General features: G+C 42.0%; 1 protein-coding gene across 2 annotated transcripts in view; it reads left to right on the plus strand.

Annotated features, from left to right (window-relative positions):
* IGF2BP3 (insulin like growth factor 2 mRNA binding protein 3) overlaps window positions 1–24,802 on the plus strand; it is a 119,384-nt gene that overhangs the window by 57,343 nt on the left and 37,239 nt on the right. For both annotated transcript variants that reach the window (XM_081996661.1, XM_081996662.1), the window contains exons 4-5: window positions 16,697–16,748; window positions 16,841–16,904. In XM_081996661.1, the coding sequence (XP_081852787.1) occupies window positions 16,697–16,748; window positions 16,841–16,904 (116 nt within the window). The remainder of the gene's footprint in view (window positions 1–16,696; window positions 16,749–16,840; window positions 16,905–24,802) is intronic.

Consider the following 24,802-nt stretch of genomic DNA (forward strand, 5'->3'; position numbering starts at 1 on the left):
GTGGGATAGGAATGAATATGTATAATATGTTGTGTGTGTATATATGCATATATACATGGAAATATATGTAAAGCAAAGGTATTTAAACTTAAAAAATAATAGTCAGCCAGACATATTCAAGTGCAAACAGCTGTAACCCACATTTGTAGTAGTGCTAGTGAAGAACTATGCAGGAGTGTGGAGGGAAATGGGGGCCTGGACCACCTTTGTGAACAAATCTTTTAAATCATCCTGATGATGGATTTACTAAGACTTACGTCTGTCAACTGCAGAAACCATCTTGAATGTTTTTCGAAGAGGTTTCTAGGAGAATGTACTAATTCGGTTAATATGACAATTGTATTTGTTCTCGTGAAGTATTTCTGTTCTCATTTTCACACAGTACAACTGGAGGTGAGCAAATCACTATCTTCATATTCTTCATGTTAAAGCCTGATTTTAGCATTTCTCTTGTCATGAAAATCCAGCTGAGGGCATTGGTACCTGCACCAATGCACAAGAAGCAGATGAGAGGAAGTGGGCAATACTTATTTCTTGGCTTTTTTAAAATTAAGGACTGATTATTTATGCAACATGTAGTCACAAATTTAGTCAAAGTGCAGGTTTCCTTTTTTCCAGAATTTGGGCAGAGATCTCCTGAGTTATTGTTTCCTGATTTCTTGTCTGAAGGTATAAAAATACCACAAGCACTGGAAGCTTTTAATGGTAGTTTTAATGTAGCCAAAACAGTGAGGAACATAATCTCAGACAGGCATCATTGTTCAGAGACTCAAGTTCTCTATCAGTGGCATGTGAGCATTTCTTCATGTCTTCTCCAGATAGATATTGGAAAAAACTGACTTACTGAGCTAACTTTGCTTTTCTACTTTAAAAAAAAAAAAAAAAGGGAGGGGGTGTGGAAGAGGGAAAGGAGAGGAGCAAGTGATTTCTTTTTTTTTTTTCTCCCCTCTCCCTGAAAACCCATTGCTATCTTTTGAGCTGCTCGTTATTGCTTGTTTATTTCATATTAGATCCCTGCAAGTACTATCCCCTGTTCTCGTAAACTTACTGAGGAAAAAGCTTGTGTCCTTAAGTTTTAGGCAAGACTCACAGAAGGAAAAAAACCAAAAGGCACTACAATAAGTATTGAGGTGAGTTCAAGGGAATGATTGTCAGAGTGGAGCTGCTGGTCCATCAGTGACTAGAAGGCTGGTCTTTTTCCCATTTAGAAATAGGTTGCTGCCATTTTTGTGTGTGTCCAGCCCTGTGGTGATTCTTCTGAAAGGGGCAAGAAAAAAACCCCAGACAAACTGAAAGTGAAATCTGTCTCTGAGCACACAGAAATAAATATACAATGAATGCTTTTTATAAATTTAACCTCAGAAGACTCCAGTCGACTGAAAATGGATATCAAAGACTGTATCCAAATGGCTGCCAGAAAAAAGAAGGTCCAAGCTAGATTTTTTAAAAGTTAAGTTTATCTGTGATAATGCCTGGTGTGCACTTCAGGAGCTGCTCTGTGGTAGTCTCTGCTCATCCAAGTTAAGGGATGCCCTGCATTGTGTTGGTGGGAAACCATGCAAGGAACGGAGTTGATATGTCTCCTTGTCACCATCTATTCGTATTTTCAGAGCGTTAACCTTGGGGCGATTCCTTTATCGCATTGGAAAGCATGAGAGCCTTTATTAAACATAAAGAGGACACACCCTATGCATGTTGTAGTGTGCAGCGGCAAAGCATGTCTGCCTTAATTGTGCTTTTGTTCCTGAACCTCCCAGAACCCAGGCTGGAGAGTGACAAAGGGAATGTCTGGGTGTTTTTTTTTTTTTTCCTCCCTACTCCTTTTAGAAAAAGCTAGTATCATCATTAAAATATATTTAACTATCTGCCCCTCTCTTGTGAAAGCTCACCGTTATGGGTAAGGTTACATGCAGCGGTCTTCCCGCGTGCCAGTTGGGAGTAACGCAGATAACTTGGAGCCTGCAGCGAAGATGAGCATGTTGGAGTGTCTGTTTACAAATCAAATATCGGCCTGGCATGGCCTGCCCTGGCAGCAGAGCTGTGCGTGCGCTAAAATTAAAGAGGAGGCTGGAAAGGGAGACATTCCTCATGTTCTGGGCTGGTCTCATTGGTTCAACAGCGTGTACCACTACTGCGCTGCTGGCATGGTAGCCAGCACAACTACAGTAGCACATTGTGCGCTGGTGGGTAAGAGCTCGACAATAAGGGACTGGAAAAGACCGCTTTCCATAGAGAGGTTTTTAGAAGGCTGAACATTACCAAAATAATTTCACAAAGCCATATAATCTGAAAAGCAACTGAAGTGACTGCCCTTGATCTGCTGCCAGACCTCATAGGGGTATTGCTTTCCACAGGCTGCTGCAGCACACTCGGCCATGTTACTCCATCCCATAATTTTTTTTGGTCTTACTATTTATGCTAGTTGGAAAGTTAAGCATGCTCTGGGGTAAGCAGAGGGAAAAGTGATTTTACTGTTGCTATGTGGAAGAATGGCCAAACGCTTGCATGTATTTCTGGGGTGGTACAGAGTGTTTAGACTTTAAACTCTAGCAAAGGGTGTTCAGGTTTCTAACCCAGCCTCCAGGGCTGGCAGCAGCTCTTCTAGTGTTGTCATCCCTGCTGCCAGGGACGTTGTGATATCTTGGAAGGGACAATATGGCAGCCTCTTAGCCTGAAGCACTCAAATCCATTTAAAGTCAAAGACTTAAAAAAAAAAAAAAAAAAGTGGGTAAAAGGTCCCCAAAACAGTGGGACTTTTTTACTTTTAAAGTGAAAAAATAATGATCTGGAAATGGGATGTCCTTGGCTTTTCTTCCTGCCTTGCAGTTGGGAGCAGCAAGTCTGCAGAAAGGTGCTGTTTGTAGTGCTTCCAGGAGCTGTGCTGGTGCAAATGCCTGTTCTTCATGTTCGGTGCCCATATTTTATTTACAGCTATGGCACATTCTTGTTGCTTATTGGGAAATTTGCTTCTAGCTTCACGGGGAGAGAGGGTGGTTTGGGTTTTCATGTTTGTTTTCCTGGCATTTTAAATATTTCTCGTCTCCTCTGGGATGCCGTGCTGTATGTGTCTTGTGTTTGTTATTCATAATTTAAGAACCCATCTTTACAGCAGAACATGTGCAAGGGGCCCATCTTTATTCAGTCGATTCTTGTCTGAAGAGCACCTTGGAGTATCTCTGTGCTGAGCACAGCTCTGCCACGCTTTGTTAGAGGGTCTTGTCTGTCATGTTTCTGAGTGTGGTTTTTTTTTTTAAGTCAGTCCTGTCCCACCCCCCCATCCCCTCCCCCCGGCTCCTTTCAAGTATCTGGGCAACGAAAATCAGTGTTTTGTGTCTCATGCTTTCTGACTTCAAGGCTTCTTGTATGTGGCTGCTTCTGTTTCCATCTTCCTGAAACCGAGCATTGGGGTGGGTGTTTATAAGAGAGTGTGTATTAGTTGACTTCTGAGGCTTCTGCTACAGCTTGTCTCCATCTCTCTCATTTACGTTCATCTTACGTTCCCTTACACCCAGAAGCTCCTCTGGCGTGGTCACTGACCTGGGATCCTAATCTTCCTATCTGCTCCCTTCTCTGACCTGATTGTAATGCAACTTGTCCCTAAACTCTGTTGTCCAACTTTTTCGGAGAGCTTTCTTTCATGATGCTGCTCATGTTTTGGAAGGACCCCCAGTTCTTCCACAGTAGCTGATTGCTTTCCTGATGTCCTTTCCTACACAGCGTAGATCCAGTTCCCTGAGAAATCTCTCCTGGACGCTCCTGCCTCGTTCTTCACCTCCATCCCCAGAAGCCAAGGCAGCAGCTGGGCCACCGGTCCTTGGGTAGCTGCCATGACCTCCCCGGCCTCCCAGCTGGGCTACGCTTCCTTCAGCGCTCAGGCTGCTGGTTCTTAGTTTTTATAGCCAGGCAGTAAGGAGGGCCTGCTCCAGACTTTTGGAGCAAGCCAGGCTGGCTGAGGACAACCTTGAAATTCAACCGAAAGATGGATGTTTCCATGCCTCCCCTTCCCCATGTAGCTGTTGCATCCATTGCCTACACCTTGCAAGCTCTCCGAGGCAGGGTCCACCCTGGTTTGTTGCTGCTTTCGCTATTCACAGCCGCTGTTTAATGCAAGAGGTGTGTGCCGCTAACGGTTTGAAATCAATTTTTCCCTGCTCTGGCAGTCCTCTGCTCACCGTTCTCTGCATCTTGTTATGCTCAGCTCTGAATAGCACATGTTTCATTCCCATCCAGATGCCATGAGCAGGGATTTAAGCGCTGTGGTTCCCTAAATATTCAGCAGGCGAATAACCAAGATTTCTTACTTCCTCTTACACCGCCTCCTCTTTCTTCCCATGTCAATAGCAAAGTACTGAAGTACTCTTTCCCTCTGTGCCTAAAAATCTAGTTCCCCTTCTGTTGGGCTGAGTATTTTGCTATGAATCAGTGAAAAATCAGAATGAAGTGTACATTCATACAGGCGTATACTGGGGATTTACACTCCCACTTCCCTTATTTTAAACAGTGTTGGCTTTTTAAATGTCAAAAAATTTAAATTTTAAGCTTTTTAAGGAGAGCAAGTTGTTTTGACAAGAGGAGGTAGTTTATTGTTTAGTATATGTGAAACTGGTAAATGGCATACAACTTCTCGGTGCCCTGCAGTATTGTTCACTTTTACTCTTAATTTATTACTACCACAGCTGTTTTTGATTCATGTTCAGGGGAATATTGCTGTAGAGTTAAAGTACTTTTAGTGGAGGAGCTTGTGGAGCTACTCTATGGAGCAGCAGTGAAACAGGACTGGAGCCATTTCTCTGAATACTTGCAGTGCCTGTTTCAGAGCATAAGAAAGAAGTTGTATTGAAATTGAGTGTCCAGGTTCTGGAAAACAACAGTGGTTTTCATGTTTGTGTGTGTGGTGGTGTGTTTTTTGTTTTTTTTTTAACCAAAGTGTATCAGTCTAGCACCTGGTGTTACCAAACTGCTCAGACGATTGCACAAAGGTGACTTTTGCAAAGGATGGCTCTAATGGCTTTTTTTAGCTGCTAAAGGCTGATGTCTTGGGCAGAGCTGATTATTTATTTTATTGGTTTACTCTTCCTGGGTGAGGAACTGGCTGGATGGCCGAGCCCAGAGAGTTGTGGTAAACGGTGTTAAATCCGGCTGGCGGCCGGTCACAAGCGGTGTTCCCCAGGGCTCGGTTCTGGGGCCGGTCTTGTTCAATATCTTTATTGATGATCTGGATGACGGACTCGAGTGCTCCCTCAGTAAGTTTGCAGATGACACCAAGCTGGGTGGGAGTGTTGATCTGCTGGAGGGTAGGAGGGCTCTGCAGAGGGATCTGGACAGGCTGGATCCATGGGCTGAGGTCAACTGTATGAGGTTTAATAAGGCCAAGTGCTGGGTCCTGCATTTTGGCCACAACAACCCCATGTAACGCTACAGGTTTGGGGAGGAGTGGCTGGAGAGCTGCCCAGCAGAAAGGGACCTGGGGGTGCTGGTTGACAGTCGGCTGAATATGAGCCAGCAGTGTGCCCAGGTGGCCAAGAAGGCCAACAGCGTCCTGGCCTGTATGAGAAATAGTGTGGCCAGCAGGAGTAGGGAAGTGATTGTGCCCCTGTACTCGGCACTGGTGAGGCTGCACCTCGAATACTGTGTTCAGTTTTGGGTCCCTCACTACAAGAAGGATGTTGAGGTGCTGGAGCATGCCCAGAGAAGGGCAACAAAGCTGGTGAGGGGTCTGGAGCACAAGTCTTATGAGGAGCGGCTGAGGGAACTGGGGTTGTTTAGTCTGGAGAAGAGGAGGCTGAGGGGAGACCTTATCGCTCTCTACAACTACCTGAAAGGGGGTTGTGGCAACGAGGGTGTTGGCCTCTTCTCCCAAGTAACTAGCGATAGGACAAGAGGAAATGGCCTCAAATTGCGCCAGGGGAGGTTTAGATTGGATATTAGGAAAAATTTCTTCACTGAGAGGGTGGTCAGGCATTGGAACAGGCTGCCCAGGGAGGTGGTGGAGTCACCATCTCTGGAAGTGTTTAAAAAACATGTGGATGTGGCGCTTCAGGACATGGTTTAGGGGACATGGTGGTGCTGGGATTAATGGTTGGACTTGATGATCTTGAAGGTCCTTTCCAACCTAGTGATTCTGTGATTTAGTTGTATTGAAAACTGGGCTATAAAATATAAGGCAGAGACTTAGGTCTAAGCTTTCCTGTAGAGCCATTGGATCCAGTAAGAATAGAGAAGACCTCTGCTGCATTATATCTTATTTCTCATGCTTTTTGTAAGCAGGCGTGAGTAATAATACGAGGTGATTGGACTATGTTCCAGGCAAGCAATTTTCTTTGAATAAAAGAACAACAAACAACCCAAAAACATGTCATCCATGTTAGTTGGTATTCCTCTTTCCTCTATGAATTTCAGTGCTTGTGAAGAGTAAGGGTATTTCAGTTTTCAGGTCTCTGCAATGATAGAGTAGCAATGACTGCAAAGCGAGTAGAATGGTGTAAACTTGCCTCCTCCATGACTGCATATCTTTTCCCTTTGTAAGAAGGGAAAACATATTCTAATTTTATTAATAATGAGGTTGTACAGTAAACTTCAGAGTTGGAGAGCTTACTGGTGACTGAACACATCCTGCAAGACTGCGAACGGAAAACTCTTCCTCCTCTCTTAGTAGAAGGCTCTGAATGCAAGTAGGTGGAAGCAGAAGGGGCTTTTGAACCACGTTAGGTACAGTTAACCCATTTAACTATGGACGTTCTCCTTGAATTGTTCCAGTCTTACTTGTCATTCGATTTGCTCCTTCAAAACTGACACTTAAAAGTAATTTATAGTCTGCAAGCTGTCAGTTAGCACTCAGCATTCACACTCTGAATTGTTTTGTTTGCCTATATATAGGTCAAATGGTATTAGCATAATGCATCTCTTGCAATCTTAATTTCTAGTTTAGATAATAGCATTAGAAAGTTTGATTATGTTTTTTGTAAACATCCTCTTAAACCTTATGTTCCAGATTAGTGCATGAGTTGGCTGTAATGCTGGGATACTTTAAATTAGACTTGGAAATCTCATAGATCTTGGTAAATGTGTGCTTAACAGAGTTTCACTATAAATATCTCTAACTTTTAGGGTTTTTTTTAAGAACCTGGTTTGGAGTGTTTTTAATATATATATTTTTTTTTTCTATTTTTATAACTACCTGAATGATTAGGTAGCTGCTGAATAATGTGTTTTAGCACAGAAATTTTCTATACTCGAAAATCCTGTGATTCACCTCTGCTCTGAGGTTCATGTTTCTGCAGCTTGAAGGCTTTGACAGCACTTACTTCTTGTTGTTTGCAAAGCTCTCATCTCTGCGTTAGCACTGTAGAGACCTTTACTGTAGATTTGATTTTAATCTGATTCTGCAGCTCAAAGTAATTAAAATACTTGAAGGTGGTGTTCTTGCTCTACCAAGATCTCTCCTTGCTCTAAAGTGTATGTAAGTTGTATTTTTGTCTTACCCCAAGCCTGAATTCTTGAGTCCCACTCCAGCCTCCTCTACTTTTTCAGCGCCCAGTCCTCACAGCAGGGACTAGATAAGGTTGTCCCCTTTCCTCCCCTCTCCCTGAAAACAGCCAAACAAAACAGGAGAGGTGGGTTAAGAAGAACTTGTGTTCTCCAGCTGTTGGGATGACTTTAGGAATTTCAGGTGTAGCTGTTGCAACTACTCAAGTGACTGAGCTGCCCCACGTGTTATGAGACTGTTACCGATGATCTGCATCCACATATAGGAGTTCTGCCACGCCAGCAAAATAACTAGGGAGATGAGGTAGGTGACATGCACTGACAGCTCAAGGGAGGTTTTGTATGAGAATATCCAGTGACACAGCCCACGTGTCTTTAAGCCTCTGTAAATGCAATTCCCTTCCTTCAACAGTCTCTTGCATTTCAGAAGCCAAACCTTAAATGTCTGGTCCGCGACGGTGCTGTCCCTTAGCAGGACTGCTGGGAAGCCAAAAGCATGGCATTGCGTCTTAGGGATGACCAATTTAAAAAGGGGGAAGGGGAATCCTGTAAATATAACTCAAGTAAAATTCTTCAATCTTTTTATAGTTTTTCCGGTATAACCAGAGGTCTAAGATATTCATGAAGTGGTTGTTAAGGACTTATTTTCCTGAAAGCTTCTCATCTTGAGTCTTGTGCACAATAGAGGGGAAAGTCTCAGATGTGATCTCCATCTGTGTTCTAATATATTTTATTTTTATCTGTGCTAATCTGTGAACTAAATCCATTTTACAGGATTTTCCTCTATGATTCCCTCTATTGTTTTTAGATAGTTATAAGCAGATCCTAGAGGAAATGTTTAATATTAGAATATGGAACAATCATCCCAGGAAAGATTTCCCTGGTATCAAGCACTGACTTGGCTCTGTTTCTACAATGTGTCAGCATACCTGTACCAGAAGAAACATTTTTCATATGTGTGGCGTCTTCATAAAATTATCCCTGTGCTCTTGTCAAGATATTTCTTGGAACTTGTAATTGTTGATCGGTTCCAAAAGATGATTCAAAAATTGATTTTTAGTCTGACAGATCTGTTATAGTTGTGAGTTTCCGACTTTACAGAAAGCTTTTTTTTTTAAATGAAGGAACTATTATTATTCTGAAACTAAAAATATCAGACTAGCACCAGCCTTGTAGAGCAGTAATGAAGTGGCATCAAGACTTTTTAATAGCTACGGAAAATAGCTTTCAAAAGTGCCTTTGCACACACAGGTGCAAAGAAAAAAAGTGTACAGGAGAAATACAGTTCGCCCTGATAAATCTTCCAATTTAAAAGAACACGTTTTCTGTAATGATATGGGGTTAACGAAAGATGGAGGACCAAAAGGTTGAGGGGGGAAAGGAAAAATGTTAACTGTTTCCTTTCTGGTTTTCATGGCGCTGAGCAGGAGATTGCAGCTTGCACTGTGGGGCTGAGCAACAGTCCTCCTGACAGAGACCAGTGCTGGATGCCTCCACGGGAAGGTGTCGAAACTGCTAATAAAGCACCAATTGTATTTCAATACAGTGCTGTGAGTAAAGCAGGAAATTCATCCTTTATCCCAGTGTATTTTTCCAAACATTCTTTTAAAATTTGCTGGCTCCCTTGCTTTTGTGTAGTCTATCATTTAATCAAAGTCGGGCTCACTGGATCGTAATGCTTTTATAGCTTGCTTGGTTGTTGGTTTTTTTTTTTTCCCCTTCCCTTTGGCAAACTACAAATGAGATTCTAGAAGTAGCGGAGAGTGTTTCCACTTAAACTGGCCGCCTCGATGCGAGAGGAGGCAGATGAACACGAGCTAGTGTTGCTGCCGCTTCCCACTACGTTTCACAACACCCATCTGCCAGCCCGGCGTGTGATCCTTCCCTCACGCCGAGCCGCAGAAATGTCCTGGTAGCCCGTCTGCCTGGGGAGGAGGAGGCAGCCCCGGCAGTGCCCATGAGGAGATCCTGGGAACGGGGATGGGCTGTGTCAAACAGCAGTTGCTGCCTTTAAGGACTGAGCTGCGTGACGGTGCTTTTTAATTTTCTGGAAATCGGGATGGGTACGGAGTCGGGAGTGCTTGGGTTAGTGTTAGCCTGGTTCATAAGCTCCGACGTGAACGGAAACTGCTCTTGAAGTTACACCTTCAGCATGAGGAGAGGGGAGATTAATAAAGTACTGTAGCAGATATTGTGTGGTGCTTAATTGCATTCAGATAATGTTGCATAAGTACTTATTTCTCTGTGTTTTCAAACTTGTTTTCATTTAATTTAGATGAAGGGTGAATAGAAGCTGCCAATTTGGCCATCTCTACATGATTCGTTATTTCATAATACCTGTATCATATTCCCTCTTGCTCCTTTCCAAAATGAATTATCCTGTTCCCTTTAATCTCTTTGTGAAGGAGGCCACCCATGTGTCTAAGTTTTTTTTTTTTTTTCCCTTTCTCTAAACATTTCTCAAGTACTCTTTTTTTTTTTTAACTTTGGAGGCTATTTAATGCCATTTGTCAGCCTTGATACTATGATTTTTTTTTTTTTGCATCCCATACCTCCTTAGTGTAATGCACACTAATCTTTCCTCCCTATCACACATTCAAGAGACTATTTCCAGCTTAGGGTGTAATGTGGGAACATGAAAGCACATAGGAATTTTCTGCCTGCTGCATTCAGTACCTGGGCTAACTTTGTAGCCCCAAAATTTCTTTTGCAGTTTCTTCTATTTTCAGAGCTTCATAGAATGCGCTCTCAGTGAATTTTTCCATTGTATGAATTTTTGTTTTGAAAAAGGAGGGAGAGGGAGTTCTGATCCTGATCTTCATCTGTAATGGTTTACCATGTTGCTTACACTTGTTGGAGTCCTTTTAATTTTTTTCTTTCGAAGCTAGCCTTCTTCCATCTGTAAATTATGCTAATTATACTTTATGTGATTTTTGTCTTGGCAGATTTAAGGCAGGCCCTTTTAAGTGTTGTTCTTGAATACTAGTGTGGTTTTAAAGCATTTAGTCCTCTCTCTTTCCATTACCTTTTAATTTTATATACATGGGGGGGTGTATATAGACAACAAAATTTAAATGATCCAGCAGTATTATCTGAAAATACTTAAACACATCTGGTATGTTGAGTTGGTTACAATAGTTGTAGTCATGGTTGCATGTGATGCTCTACCTGAGACCTATTTTCAGTTGCTTTATATCTTTTGCTTAATTTGAAACCGAAGTTGAAGTAGTCCGCATCATCTCTTACCTCCTTATTTTTTTTAATTGAGTATTTCAGATGTTCCATAATGACAACAAGGTAAATAGGGACCTCGTGTTTGCCCTTATCACTGTAGGGGAGGGATGTTGGCTCAGGCTGGAAGATGGCACACTAACAGGTCCAGCGTGCGTGGTATGGATGACTTGTCTCTAAGAGTTGTGCCCCAGTTACTCACCACACACTTTCTTAATTTTGCAGCAAGTCAAGGACTTTCAGGAAGACAAACCCCTTTGGTTAGGGGAACCGAATGCTGCCATGGCAAACTGAATTCTGCATGTTCTGGTCTCTGATGCTGCGCAAACTATTTAAGTGGAAGTTGCTATCGGTTGTCAACAGTGTGCCTTGTCTTCGGTCCGTCTTGTGACGAGCCTCAGGTCTCTCTTGCAGAAGTGCGGTGTTCTCCTTGCTACTGAAAGTGGCTTTGAAGCTGCACTTTGAACATGCAGACGTGCTGAGCACTGTGGAAAATCAAGCCCTCGGTGTCCAAATTGGTCACTCAATTAGTAGTTCCTTTGACAATTTTGGCTTTGTTCTCTGTGGTTCAGCTTTACATTCTTAAAACCCTGGTAATGCCACCTAAACAGAATTGTATTATAGGGTAAACTTATTAATAGTTTTGAACATTTGGATATAACTGTAAGTTCCCAGGAGAAGAATTCACTCCAGGGTTTGTATGGGATGTGGTAAATAAGCCAGAGTTATTGTTTTCAGGCGCTGCCTTTCTGGTGTGTGCAAACAATGACTTCAGCAGCTTCCAGACTTATTTTTCTGATTCTTCCAGACTATGGTCATGGTTTCATGAGACAGTAAGCTGGGTATTGGAGGGCCTACAAGATGAAAAACACCATCACCACATGCTGCAAAGAGTTGAGCCGTTGCAAACTGGCTTTGCCTATTCAATTGCTTTCACAACGTTTTGGAGGAATAACTTCATCCTGGCAGACCACGTGCTGGTTTGGGTATTCCATGCTGCTCTGCCTTCACAAGGGACCAACATGCTCTTTCACCAACCACTTCATTTTTGGTGAAAATGGGTGAAGTTGCCATGTTTGGGCTTTGGCTGGAGGCAGACAGGCTGCCCAGGTTGGGAGGTGTGCTGGACAACCTGAAGCCAAGCTCACTTGTCCACCACAATCTCCATGCAGGTGATGCAGTGTTATACAATTACACTTTTCAGAAATGACTGCTTCCTCAGGGGTTTATTATGGGCTTCTTCATATTTAATTTTCCTTGTAAAGCCATGCTAGCCAAGCCCCTTGTTGGCGATGCCTTTCTTACCAATGAACAGATGATGCCAAACTGAAGGTACTTTGAAGATCCTTTTTGCCATCATCAATTATTGGCAGCTGGTGGGGCTTTGCGAGCAATGACGGCTCTGCTGAGGTCCTGTTTCACACATCAAAGCCACAGAATGCCAGCTCTGCTCACATTGTGCTGCAAATTTTAGCACAGCAGTGCCTGGTGGTGGTGGGTCACGTAAGGCTGGTTGTGCTGCATTAATATAATGAATTGAAAATTGCATTTTTTTTTTTCCCTGTGGACTTCAACAGAGTACTTAAAGTGTGCAGATGGTGTTAGTCGTTCAGCCAGGCTTGGTATGTGGAGTGATATCAACATTGCTCTGCACCTCCTTTCCTTACCTGGCTCTTTTGTTTTCTTTTGCCCCACCTCTCCTCTTCTAAAGCAAAAAGCCACTTGCACGGACAACTTCTCTTTCCTCTTATTGTTGCCTGACTGTTGTTGTTAAATCACCCGTAACACTCAAAATCTTTGCAGCCAAAAAATTTCCACGTGGTCTTTTGCTGAATGACCCTGATACTCCTGTGTCTCTTTTTCTGCCTCCGCTATTTGCCATTTCAGTTGTGTTGTTTTAACTCCAAGCCAACACGACAGGAGTCATGGAAGCAAGGGTAGTGGTCTAATGGATTTGGTCTACGTGAGTGGCGAAGATAACTTCAGTGTTCTACAGCACCACTGTAAAGTTCCCATTGCTAAGTGCACATGCGAGAGAAACAACATGGATAACTCTGCTTATGGACCAGATGTCTTCAGACTAATTTGCTTATGGCATAGGGCAGGAATCCTTCAGCACCATAAGATGATGTGTATGAAATGATCTGTTCTGAAAGTGCAGAAAAGAACTGCTCTGGTTTGTTCAAATGTGTTACTTCTAAACCTGTGAAATGTGCATGAGAAACGGGATATTTTAATGTGTGCTTTGAGCTCTCTGCTCTACTGAAGCAACATTTCCTTGTTTTTTTTCCTTGTTAAGCAGCCTCGATTTGTGGGGCTTGGTGTAGGGTAATGCTGTTTATAATGAAGTCAGAATTGGCTTTTAGAGCCTGATGAATGAAAGTCCACAGTATAAGACTGCAGCTTTTTGTGAGAGACATCTGTGCTATAACAAGAGCAGGAGACCCAATTTAGACAACTGCTAGAAGGAGAGCTCAAGAAAAGGAAAGACTTTTTTTTTCCAAGCTTAGATTAAATATTTGTACAAATAAACTTTTCTTTTCAGCTGCTCATCAGAATTGCTGCTGCACCACCAACTTGGCTTTGAATTTTGTTCTTATTGCCCAACAAGGCTGTACACGAAGAGTGTTACGGAAGAGCAGCTTAAACAAAACATGTTTGTTTTGCAGCAGAGCTAGAGGCTCTGGGCTAGAGAGAAAAAAAATTTGGGGAGAGGGAAAAGACAGTGCAAAGAGGAATATGAAAAAACGGAAGGATGCGAATAGAAACTGGCTGTTGCAGTAAATACATGTGAAGGAAGAAACACAGGCATGCGTTGAGTTCTGTGTTTTGCAAGTGAGTTACTGTAGAGGATCTGGCTTCGAATACAGTCGCAATGACTTCTCCCAACTGGATCGGCTGGTTCAGTGAAGTGTTCTCACCCGTGAAGTTTGCTCCTTATGCACACGCATATACGCCAACCGCTGCTGAAGCTTTTTTACTTGTGCATTTTAAATGCAGTCTGGTTAAAAGGCTACTGCTGTGGTGTTCATCACAGTTAAAACCTTGCTGCGTGGGGCTGACGGTGGTGAAAATACAAGCGTCTACTGAGGAGAGTGCTGCAGAGAGCGTCTTTCAACCTAAGAGGATGGTTTCTTGTTTCAGTTAAAGAAAGCTCCAATCCTTTGAGGAAACTTCTCATAAATCTGTTTGGTAAAGCAACTCTTTTAAGAACATGGGAACTCAAATCACTTGGATTAAAGCCCAGATGGACACCATCTCTGACTGAAACCTCTCAGAAGTGGATTAAGGAGCAGCATAAGTGGAGAACTTCTGGTGAAGAGGGGTGGGATGCTGAATGTGCCATCCTGGGCTTTTTCTCAGCATTAACAGCAAAGGAACCTTGTGGTTCTTAGGCTTCTCGGAGCAGATGCAATGCTAGTGTGTTGAGAGGGTTTTGATGGCTGATCAGAAACATGCTGAAAGTAGTATTTAGAGAGAATGTAATATCTTTAAAAAGTTGTGTGGGTTCAGCTTTAAAGCATTTCTTCTCTTGGTGAAGCTGGTGACTTTAATACATGGCTCTTAATGTGAAGGTATGCTTATCCCAGAGTATAAATTTAATACGGAAATAGCTTACAAAATATTAATTATTATCCAGCAAAGTCTTGTGGTCCCTCTGGCGTTCCAGCTTTGCTTTTTTCCTGTATGATTAAGGATGAAAATGAAATTCTGTGATTTTGAAGTGAAGCAACGTTGGGGCAGAGTGGGCATGAACTGGTGGTCTGCGCAGTTAAAATGCAATAAAAATTTGTTTTAACTAACTAAAGACATTAGCTCACACTATAGTATGGTCTGCCATGTAATACGGCACGGGTGTTGACATGCTGTAGGGACAAAGAAATTGCTTTATCAGACTAATGAACTCTTCAGTATCCTATTGCAGGCAAACATCTCAGAATGGATCTCTAAGCCAGGAACTTGCTTCGCTTTTCTTGTTTTAAAACCCTGACCCCATCTGAGGTTCTGTCCCCCTGCCCCCCGACTTCAGTGGAGGCACAATTACTGCTTAAGCTGTCTATAAAAGAAGGCTTTTCTCTAGTCGCATGCAGTGACTCTCCTGGCTTGTGTGGAAGTACGGCCGCAGACCTGCAAGACCTTGTAACTCTCCCACTCATCTGTGCCAACGCTTCAATTGTCTTAAAGGATCTTCCACAGGCTTAATTTACTTTAATCCCTTGGAGCATCTCTGCTTCAGTAATATTTAGCTAATTTCAGAGCAAACTCTTCCTTCAATAGTTTCAAATTATCAGATCTGAGGAGTGGCAGAAAAATTATTTTTTTAGGGGATTGAAAAGGCAAACTCTGACTAGGCTAATCTCTACTTGTAGGAGGAAAGGACAGTTAACAACTTGGCAACTCTTTTGTTTTTATAGACAAGAAAACTTACTAGACCCTACATGAGGATGGGGAAATTCTGCAGTTAGAAATAGTAATGCATTGCTCAAACCTGGTGATCAGTGCATTGCCTTTTAAATACCTGGTTTGAAACATTACCTTTGAAATGCCTGTGTGCAGTTTCAGTTTTAGTATGTGGTAAAGATTGGAAATTATACTGATGTAAGCTGTCATTAAGTTGGGGCATATAAACTGCAATTTATCTTAAAAATGTCTTATATATTGTAGTAAAAGTATATGGTACACTAATAAATTATAATTTTGAATTCTTAATCTCATGAGGATGTAGACTCTGAATTTTATGGTTTTAGGGACTGGGGTTTTGCACACACTCAGGTGTTGGTGATAGCAAGTGAAAGCATACTGCAAAGAGAAGCTGCACAGATGCATTTTTATGCCTACTGTCTTCCTGCTGTCCTTGCTTCCCTGTTTCCTCCCTTTCCAAAAAGGGTTTTCTCCCTTTCTTACTGACATTTTGCCTTAAGAGACTGTCCGAAGTGAAGAATGGCACTTCAGTCACAGAAGAGATTGCAAGTTTACTTCTTCACTTCTTGGTGTAAATTGTGAATTTTTCCAGCATAATTCTAATTCTTGAGACAAAACATTAGGATGCAATAAACCACAACGATGTAGTTGTGTTCTGTGCTAGCTACTGCCGCAGTCACTGTTTTCTCACCAGGAAGAAAATATAGCATCTACCATGTGAATTCTAGAAGCGATACAGCTGTGGGTATTGCAATGTTTTTACTGGAATATTCTGGCACCTTGATTTTCTAAAAGTCTCATTGTTTCTTGCCTCTTCTTAATCTTCCATTTGACTAGAATAAAACAAATTATGCCAAATAAAACTATTTTATTCAGATTTCTTTTGCCCCTTACCTGTTTCTCCCTAGCTTTCTGCCAAAAGACAACTTAATTGTGACTTTCAAAAAATTGTGAAGATACTATTGCGAGTGGTTCCTCTGGAACGGTCTTTGGGAAATCTGTCCAAGTAATTGCGGAACAGCTCTTGATGTGCTGGTTATTCTGGTTAACTTCTCTATGTAGACAAGCCCCCAATAAGTAAGAGAGTAACATTTTTATGTACGACTTATGTGTATTGGGAGGAAAAAAAAAAAACCCTCACACAGTGGCAAAATCACATATATGTGCTTGGGATACACAGTAAGATTTTATTCCAGATGTCCTCTTCTCTAATTCTTCCTGTCTCTGCTTTAGCCCACTCTGAGAACAGTTGACTTGGAGGTTTATTTTCAAAGTTTGGAAATTGTAGTGCAGTGTGATGCCTTGTAGTTACGTTCTGTATTTTCGTATCTGTGAGGTTTTAAAGGCAGATTTTTCTGATGTAAGAAAGGAAACAAGCAATGTGTGCTTGTTCTTCACAAAATAGTTAACATTTCTTCCTTATTGGAGAGGGTGTCTTAAATCCTCTGTGTTCTGCTAAAATTATTACAAATTTTATCGTTTTTACAGGCTTGTGTGTGTGTGTGTGTGTTAATCTGTTTTGAAATTGAAATCTGCCATTTCTTTTACCTCTTGATAGGTGCTGGATAGTTTGTTAGCTCAGTATGGAACAGTGGAGAACTGTGAGCAAGGTATGGCTCTACTCTCAAATTGCTTTTAAATTTGTAGTGGGAAGTGAGTGCACACTGAACTGAACCTCTTTTTGTTGCGTTTTCCTCCCTAGTGAACACTGACACGGAGACTGCAGTTGTAAACGTAACATACGGCAATAAGGACCAGGCTAGACAGTAAGTATCTTGTTTGCTTGTTACTGTTGTCTAACTTGCATTTTTGGAATTTGTGTTGTTGCGATATTATATGCAGCTTCGCTTCCGATCGTTTATCGATAAAATGATCACGTAAGTGTTAACTTTTAAGGAAGTCTCTTAGCCTTCCCCTCACCAATGTGTGCTTTACCTTAATTTTCTATTTTTTGTCATCAACTTTTCCTGCACTTTGATTAAAAAGAAATAAATTTAAAATTAGGGTAAAATTTTTTGACTGGGGAGGGCAGAAGGTTAGAGATTTGTCAATGACAGAAGGAGGGAGTTATTGCTTAATGATTTTTAGCCATGTTTTAAAAAAAGTTTTGTGATGCTCTTTTACACTGTTGGGTGTTCTGTGTCTGTCTTCTGGTTGACAGCTACATACTTCTCCTATTTTGCTATGGTTTTCCCGTAAGAAAGGTGTGGGTTTTTGTGTGTGTTTGGTTTTTTTTTTTTTTTAAATTAGAAAATTTAGTGCTGCTTCCAAACACAAAAGGTTGCAATCTGAGTACCTAAAATAATTATTTGGGCTTTTTGAACTGCAGGCCACCTATTTTATGCTCGCTTGTACCTTCAGTAATTGATAGTTTTTAATCTATTTATTTTAAATTAAAATTTAAATATATAATGCTTTACTTCCTTAATCAATGGTTGTATATCCTTAGCCTTTAAACATCCATATTGTATATTATGCTATATGTTTAATTTTGCTTTTCCACCACGGGTGGAAAAAGGACTTGTGTGTTCCTTAATTTTTGATCTGGTGACATAAACATATTTTTCACCTCTTTCTAGCCATAGCAGGTTAAACAAAACCAAACCCATGGAATAGCCTACGGTGATCTTTTTTATTTTAACTTTGAAATTTCTGCCACCTTGTGGCTAACTAAAATCAGCACTTAAGATGCAGAGTATGCTTATGGTATGCATTAATGCAAAATTACAAATGAAATAATATTTGTACACATAATTAAGTAATTATGACTTCTGTGTAACTTGAATGCAACACATGTATTTAATCTTTCAAAGTGTTAGGTTACTTGTTAGTGTATTCTAAACAAATGTGATGGGAAAATTGTGTCACTGGTGTCTCCTGTGTACACTGGAGCTGAAGGAAACAATGTTTTTCTTGAATTCACCATTTAACTTTTCTCAACTTGAATCGTTCAACAAGTTCTTTTTCAAGTCCTTCTGTTTTTTGATTCTGTTTTGCAGTAATTCAGAAAAATGTTGAATTTCTAGTTCTGAGGGAACCTATGGTGCAATGCTAGATATTAATGCTACATGTGCCAGTTCCCTCTTTGAAAATGTAAGAAGGAAGTACCTAAAATACCATGGAAAGAAGGATGATACATATTTGAGCTGTCTGTCATCTGTGGTGTATGTCCCTGGACTTGTGCACTCCCTTGTGAAGTTGGAAACAACAATGTACAATTTCTCCCCACTCAAACTGTACTTGTTAAATTTTAAGGTCAATTCTGAGGAAATGCTGAGATAAGCCAACACTGTGAAGAACTTGTGATTTCTAATGCAAAACAAAATTTTACCTCAAAAATTTCTCATGACAATAACTGAAAACATCTTGAGTCTGAAGCAGGTGAATTAGTGTCCAGCATGAAGGTTGGAGGAGGACTTGAAGTGATACAGGTTGAATGATGACATAGTTCGGCTGCCTTGAGCAAGTAGGCCAAGTGGAGGAGCCTTGACTTCCTTCTGTGAATGGCTTGATACGGGCATGGGGTTTTCTAAGGGGGCGAGTCCGTTTTCTGCACAGAAAACATTAGCTCAGGTTGTCTGGGGTCAGGGTGCAACCTTGCAGCCATTTAGAAACCCCTAAGAAGTGGCTGGATAAATGGGTTTTTTTCTAAGCAAAAAAACCCACAAGGAATTGCAATGAAGACTCACTACAGGACCTCTGTGTGTGTGGCTTCTCTGTAGTGACCGTGGTGGTGTTTCAAGTTGAATGGTTTTCCCGGACATGACCTAGCTTTGCTGCTTGGAACTGGCTGTGGAGGACAGCAATGGCTGTGGAGGACAGCAACGGTGTACGAGTGCTGATAGCTGATAAAAGGCAGTTGTCGGTCAGCCTACGCAGTACATGGAGTAACAAGACCTGACTTTACCAAAAGCTCTTTAGAGCTGTTGAGAATCAACAAGCTTTGGAGTTTGAAATTTAGCTGTTTAGGGTAAAAGATGCTCTTAGCCATGACTTTTGGAGCAAACACTGTGACATGAAGTTTTCTGTGCCGCTGCATACAGTGGGTCCCCAGTTCTAATTGTGTCTTTTCGGCACGTTTTGCAACACAGGTACTAACCTTGCAGTTAGTAGTGCTGGCTGACAGAACATGCAAAGTTGGCTACTTCCCCTCTGGATAGACCGTACGGCATTGCTGTGCCTGTTGGAGCGCGGCAATGCTGTGCGGTGAAGGTGCTGTAAAGCAATCTGGAGATATTTTTGATAAGCAATTCTAAACAAGTGTGGTATGCATTGCTTGGAGGATGTTACTTTTGAACAAAACTTTTGGTTCCACCCCGCTGGGAAACTGAGCCTTCTTCTGTCTTGCAAGTCAAATTGCTGTGGCAGAGGGTTTTATCCTCTAGGCTGGTGCTGTGGTTGCAGCATGTTCAATGCAGGGCTGCATCCAAAATCAACCTGGAAACGGAAATCGGTGAAAAATGCTGCAGTCCTTTTGAGAAACAAGTCCTGGACAGAGCACACAGCACCCAAAATCTGAGATGTGCACAGTTACTGACTTCTAGTTGGAATGGAGGTCTGTGACTTGGACCTGTCGTAGTGATGCCTCTGTTTCTTAGCTGAACAGGCATGATGCTGTCTTGGCAGAGAAAGCGGGATGCTGCTCCTGGTCTTTATGTGGCCGGAGCAGGGGAGCCAGCATGGCTGATCAGGTACTTGTGGGAAGCCGGGTAGGTTTGTGGTGAGGTGTAGAGCAAGCACGGAGCCATGCAGCGGCCTGGGGAAACCACCCTTTGTTCTCTGGGACTGTGGGTGGCGAGAGGGCTGGGACTGCTGGGGCATCTCGGTGACCCCATCCCTCCCTCCTCTCCTGCAGACGCTTGGGAGGAGGTGGGAGTTGTTCCAGCTCGGATTCTGCCTCTGCCGCCATCCTTCCCTGAAACTGGAGAGGGCCTTACAGCGCATGTGAAGGCTGCTGTGGCACACGTAATTACCGAAGGTCATGGTGGCTTATGGAATACTTGAAAGACAGGAGTTGAGAGGGCGAGGGGCCTGCGGGTTGGTTAGAACCACCCAACCAGCTGCATGTAGGTCCCGAGGCAGCTTGGGACATGCTTGCCGGAGGGCACCCCCTCTTCTCCCAGTATTGATCCCTGACTGCGACCAGCAGGACATGCTGACCGTCTCCTCCTGACGTGCTGCCAGCTAAATTATGGCTGTTATCTTCAAAAGCTACACCACCTCCTCTTTCCCTCCCCAAAATGTTCTAGTGTGTAGGTGTCTAGTGCATGCTACAGGATTCTTCTCTACCCAGGAGATTGGAAGGGAAATTTTGTGCAAAGTTGGCCTCGTGTATGGAGTGGGTGTACATTGTTTTAGTATCGGGCTAGGTGTTTACTTTTTATCTTATTTTTTAGCTCAGGAATGAGGTATGTGTGTTGGTTGTGTTTCATAACTGATGGTGTATTTTAACTACGGGCTGCAATGTGAGGAGCTCAGGATCTGTCTTTGCAGGTATGAGTACTCATAGTACTTTGAGCGTTAAGACACTAGTAGTCACCTTTTAATTAGAAAACTTGCAAAAAAACCCCAATTTTTTTTACCCTTTCAATGAAGAACAAAGCTGTATGTGTGCACACAACATGCATCCTTGATGAACGAATAGGAGTTCACATAACTAACTTTTACATGCTACCATGGGTCGGGGCTAATGTTGCCATAGGAACGATAATACTGAAAATGCAGTGGTATATGATTATAAGCTTAGATTTATTTTTTGCTTTGTTTTTATTTTCAGAAATACTAATGAAAACTATATCTTTATTTAATGCAAAACCCACCACTATGCCAAATAAAAATTACCATGTAAATCTGTCCTCACAGTATGCAAATCTATCTGTTCAGGGAGGAAAAAGAAAGGTATATGTACAAGCTGCATGTGGGAGTGAAGTATGTTCTCCATCTAGTGCTTAGTGTCATCGTGCTATCAATGGATGAATGATTTCCAGCACAAGACTTGGTGCTTTTATTGTATTCATTTATCTAGGATGTTTAACCTCCACTAGCATCAGAAGGGAGAAGGCTGGGCAAACATCCTCTCCTAGGGAGCTTACAGGAGGACAGCTGTGAGATGACAGTTTGATGGGAAAAACTCAGGTGACTAATTTACAGAATATTTGTTTAAAGGTTTCACTTTTTATATAGGGATCCTGTTCTGGGCAGGTGTCACATGAACGTAGGCCAGGCCGCTATACGTCTTAGCGGAGCATAGGCAGTAGTCACTGCAGTCTCTTAAGGAACTCGTTTTATAAAAAAAATTCTGAACTACACTATAAGATTCCTGTGTACCAGCTCTTGCTGGTATATGAAACAGAAGCATTTTCCATTTCCACTAAATATTAATTTTTAAAGAAGATTTGGGGGAGGAGGACACCTCTTAATGAGGAAGTTCAGTGAATTTTTCTCCATCTTTGTCCTCATTAAGTGACTCTAAGGCTTTTAGCCCTTGCATAAAAGATGGTTCGTAGGTTGTTTCAGCAGGTCCCAGTAGTGCCCTCTGACAGAGGTAACCTGCATGGCCTTTATTAACTTGTGGTCGTGGAAGGAGACCCCCAGCCCTGTTTGGGAAGGCACAGGTCTTCGCAGAAAGGCAGAGGTGGTGTTGCCATGGTTTGGACTTGAGTTTCTGAGGTGGTCAGCCTATGCGAAGGTGTGCTTTACAAAAAAAAGCTGGATTTGACATGTATTAGGTGGACTGCCACAACAGTGATAGCCTTGACTGAAACACGTGCCACTAGTGCTGTGAAGAACGAGTTGCTCGCATTCCTCTGAGGCTCAGGTATTCTCAGGGAGCAGGGATGGCTCTCTTGATGGCAAGTGCTGTCCTAAATACACTGTTTTACAGGAATTATTTATCCATCTAGAAGACTCATCTCTCTTGGTTTCTTTTTCCTTTTTTTACTTTCTCCTCCCCCTTTCCCTCCTACCACCCCATCTCTCCTGAAGCAGTGTCTAGATGCCTCTAAAATTTTTGGGCTTATTAAGGTGCTGAAGGACTGCTGAGCCACCACCTTGCCTGATTCCAGCCCTGTTTTGTGCCACAAAATTGATAAAAATGAGTTCAGAACAGTTAAATAAAGATGTGTAACAGTATTTTAAAACCCTAGTGAAAACTGTCGAATGTTGGAATGTGAAGGCCAGGCTCAAACAGCCACAGTGACCTTTCAAGAGCTGTGGACTTGTGTCTTCTGTAAGAAATGCACCAGAACTGTGTAGTTGCTGCATCACTGAAAATTAGGTAACTTGGCACTCCGTTGTGTGTGCCCAAATCAGTGCAGAGTGTGGGACATGTACCCAGGAAATGTCAGTTCCACGAATGGCTTGGGAGAGCAGCGTTTAATTCCCAACTCTTCTGATTTCTCATCACTTGAAGTCAAATTATAAAAGAAGTCACCCTATAAAATGTGGAGAACTCTGATTCAGAGGGCAAATTGGTTATTTTAAAGTTTTCTCTATAAATATCTAGATTAATTAACCAAGTTATACTACTGTAGTATCTCTAGTGTACTAGGGTATCTAGTATACGGTACTGCAGCTACTTTAGTATCCCTAGTATCTAACTAGAGAAGTGAACTTTAAAACAGGTTTGCCTTCAAATACTTGGTCAAAAACAACCCATCCATTATTTTTAGTGGGTTATTTTTCTGTCATCATATGGCTTTGGTAGCCAGGGATTGTTCACTGCTGATACAACTGATTTTCCACAATGGCAAATGAACTTTTCTCAGGTTGCTTTGAATTTAAGGTACTTACAGTCATTTAGAACCATTTAGCAATTTGTAAATTGTTTTTAAGTAGAAAACTTCCAACCTTCTCGCCAGGAAAAGTATGGCATACATATATGCCAGTTGTTGCTGTATAATGTTTTTTTTGAAAACATGATAAGCATGTAGCTTGGTTGCAAACAAAAAGCCTAGTCTTTTCTTCCCCTACCACTTCTAAGAAAGAGTGAGAAGTCTCATGCACAGATTTAATGTAAGGTTTTGTATTACTGTTGGGATTCTGGTCTAAGACATTCTAAAGCCCGAGGAGACTGAAGCATTTTGGGAAGGAAGCGATGTCTGAACTTGTCAAATGAATGTATGGAAGGGAATGAGTTTGGGTGGATGTCAATCTGGAGCCTACCAGCACGTTCGTGAAATCATTGGTGCTCATCTCTCCAATATCTTGAGATTTGATTCCAAAAGAAACAGGGCTTGTGCAACTGCACTGTCTGGTGGTCCTGGTTTTCCCTTTTTGGCTGATTTCAGTAAAACTCAGTCCAGAAACAGAGGTCTCAGATATTTGCAACCAACAAGAACTTAGCATGTTCAGCTTGTATAAAAAGGAAAGGCTCCAGACTTCTTTCCCAGATAGGATCTCCATGGAGAGAGACTTCAGCAGAATGCCTTTCAGGCATTGGAAATCTATGCAGAAACTAAAACTTGAGAGACAAATCCATAGGAATGCAAGTTTCACTAGTCCCGCCGCTCACTGCCCTTAGTGTTTTGTGAACATGGCTTTCTGTGTAATAAAATGCCCTTCAAAGTCTGTGGAGTAGAAGTTAAGAAATGTCAGTTTTGAAATAGCCTCAGCAAATTTTAAACCAGCTCTCTTTTGCCATATGCTCTAAGAGATTCTTCTGTTATGGGAGCAATTACGCTCCTGCTCTGTTCCCAAAGGACCTGTGTCTCATTTGGTGAACAGAAGTATTTAATGAGCAGTGATCAGTTATTCAATATTTTGCTTTCCTTGTTGTTCAGTGGAGCTGCCTTGGGCCTTATTTATTACCAGCCCTTATTAAACACCACTCTAAAGACACAAATTACTTGTTTTCTCATAAGCTTTTATCCACTGTCTGACTGGACTATTTCGAGGACGCTGGTTCAAGCCATGGGAGATGAGGGGCATGTTATCCTCAGTACCCATATAACGCTGCTTACAGGCAAAGCTGCTTCTCGGCTTCAGCAGCTGTTTGAGACCCAGACTCAAATGGAACACGGGGAGATGGGTAGTACTTCTCACTGGCTACCCTTGATAATTTAGGCAGTTGGGTGGCATCGTCCTTTTTCTCTGCAGCAGAGGCAGGAGTAAAGTGTTGCTGCGGGTAGCGTTTGGTAAACTGTCGGTAACCACCCGCAAATGTGTATGAACAGAAAGACTGGATGAAGTTTCATTTTTCAGAGGCCTTGCTGCAGAGCATGCAGGTATTGGAGCTTTTTAAAGAAAATGTTGGTGGGTTCTTTAACATGAGATGTAAACCTCTCTCCTTCCCACTAGAGTTTTGAATTTAAATTTTATCTTTAAACAAAATACCTTGGTGAACTTTGGTCCAAGATTAAGCCTGGCATTTATAAACTACCCCAAATCAATGCCTGGTTTGGTGATAGCAATGTATCATATTGCTGATAATCTGAATAATATACTTTCTGTAGCAAGACTTGAAATGTCTTTCTTGGGCAAATATGTTGATTGTATACCACGAGCTTACCAGCGTGCTGTGCGTAGCTTAGTTATTCCTACTGTTTCCTGGATCTTTAATGGTATTGGCTCTATTCTGTTTGTGAATGGAAGATCTTCTACCCTTCAGAAATTTGCCATTTCTAAGCTGAGAGCTGTGCTCCCTCTGCAAATAGGAGACCAGCAG

The sequence above is a fragment of the Phaethon aethereus genome, assembly GCF_964289735.1.
Source record: "Phaethon aethereus genome assembly, chromosome: 2".
NCBI classification, from domain to species: domain Eukaryota; kingdom Metazoa; phylum Chordata; class Aves; order Phaethontiformes; family Phaethontidae; genus Phaethon; species Phaethon aethereus.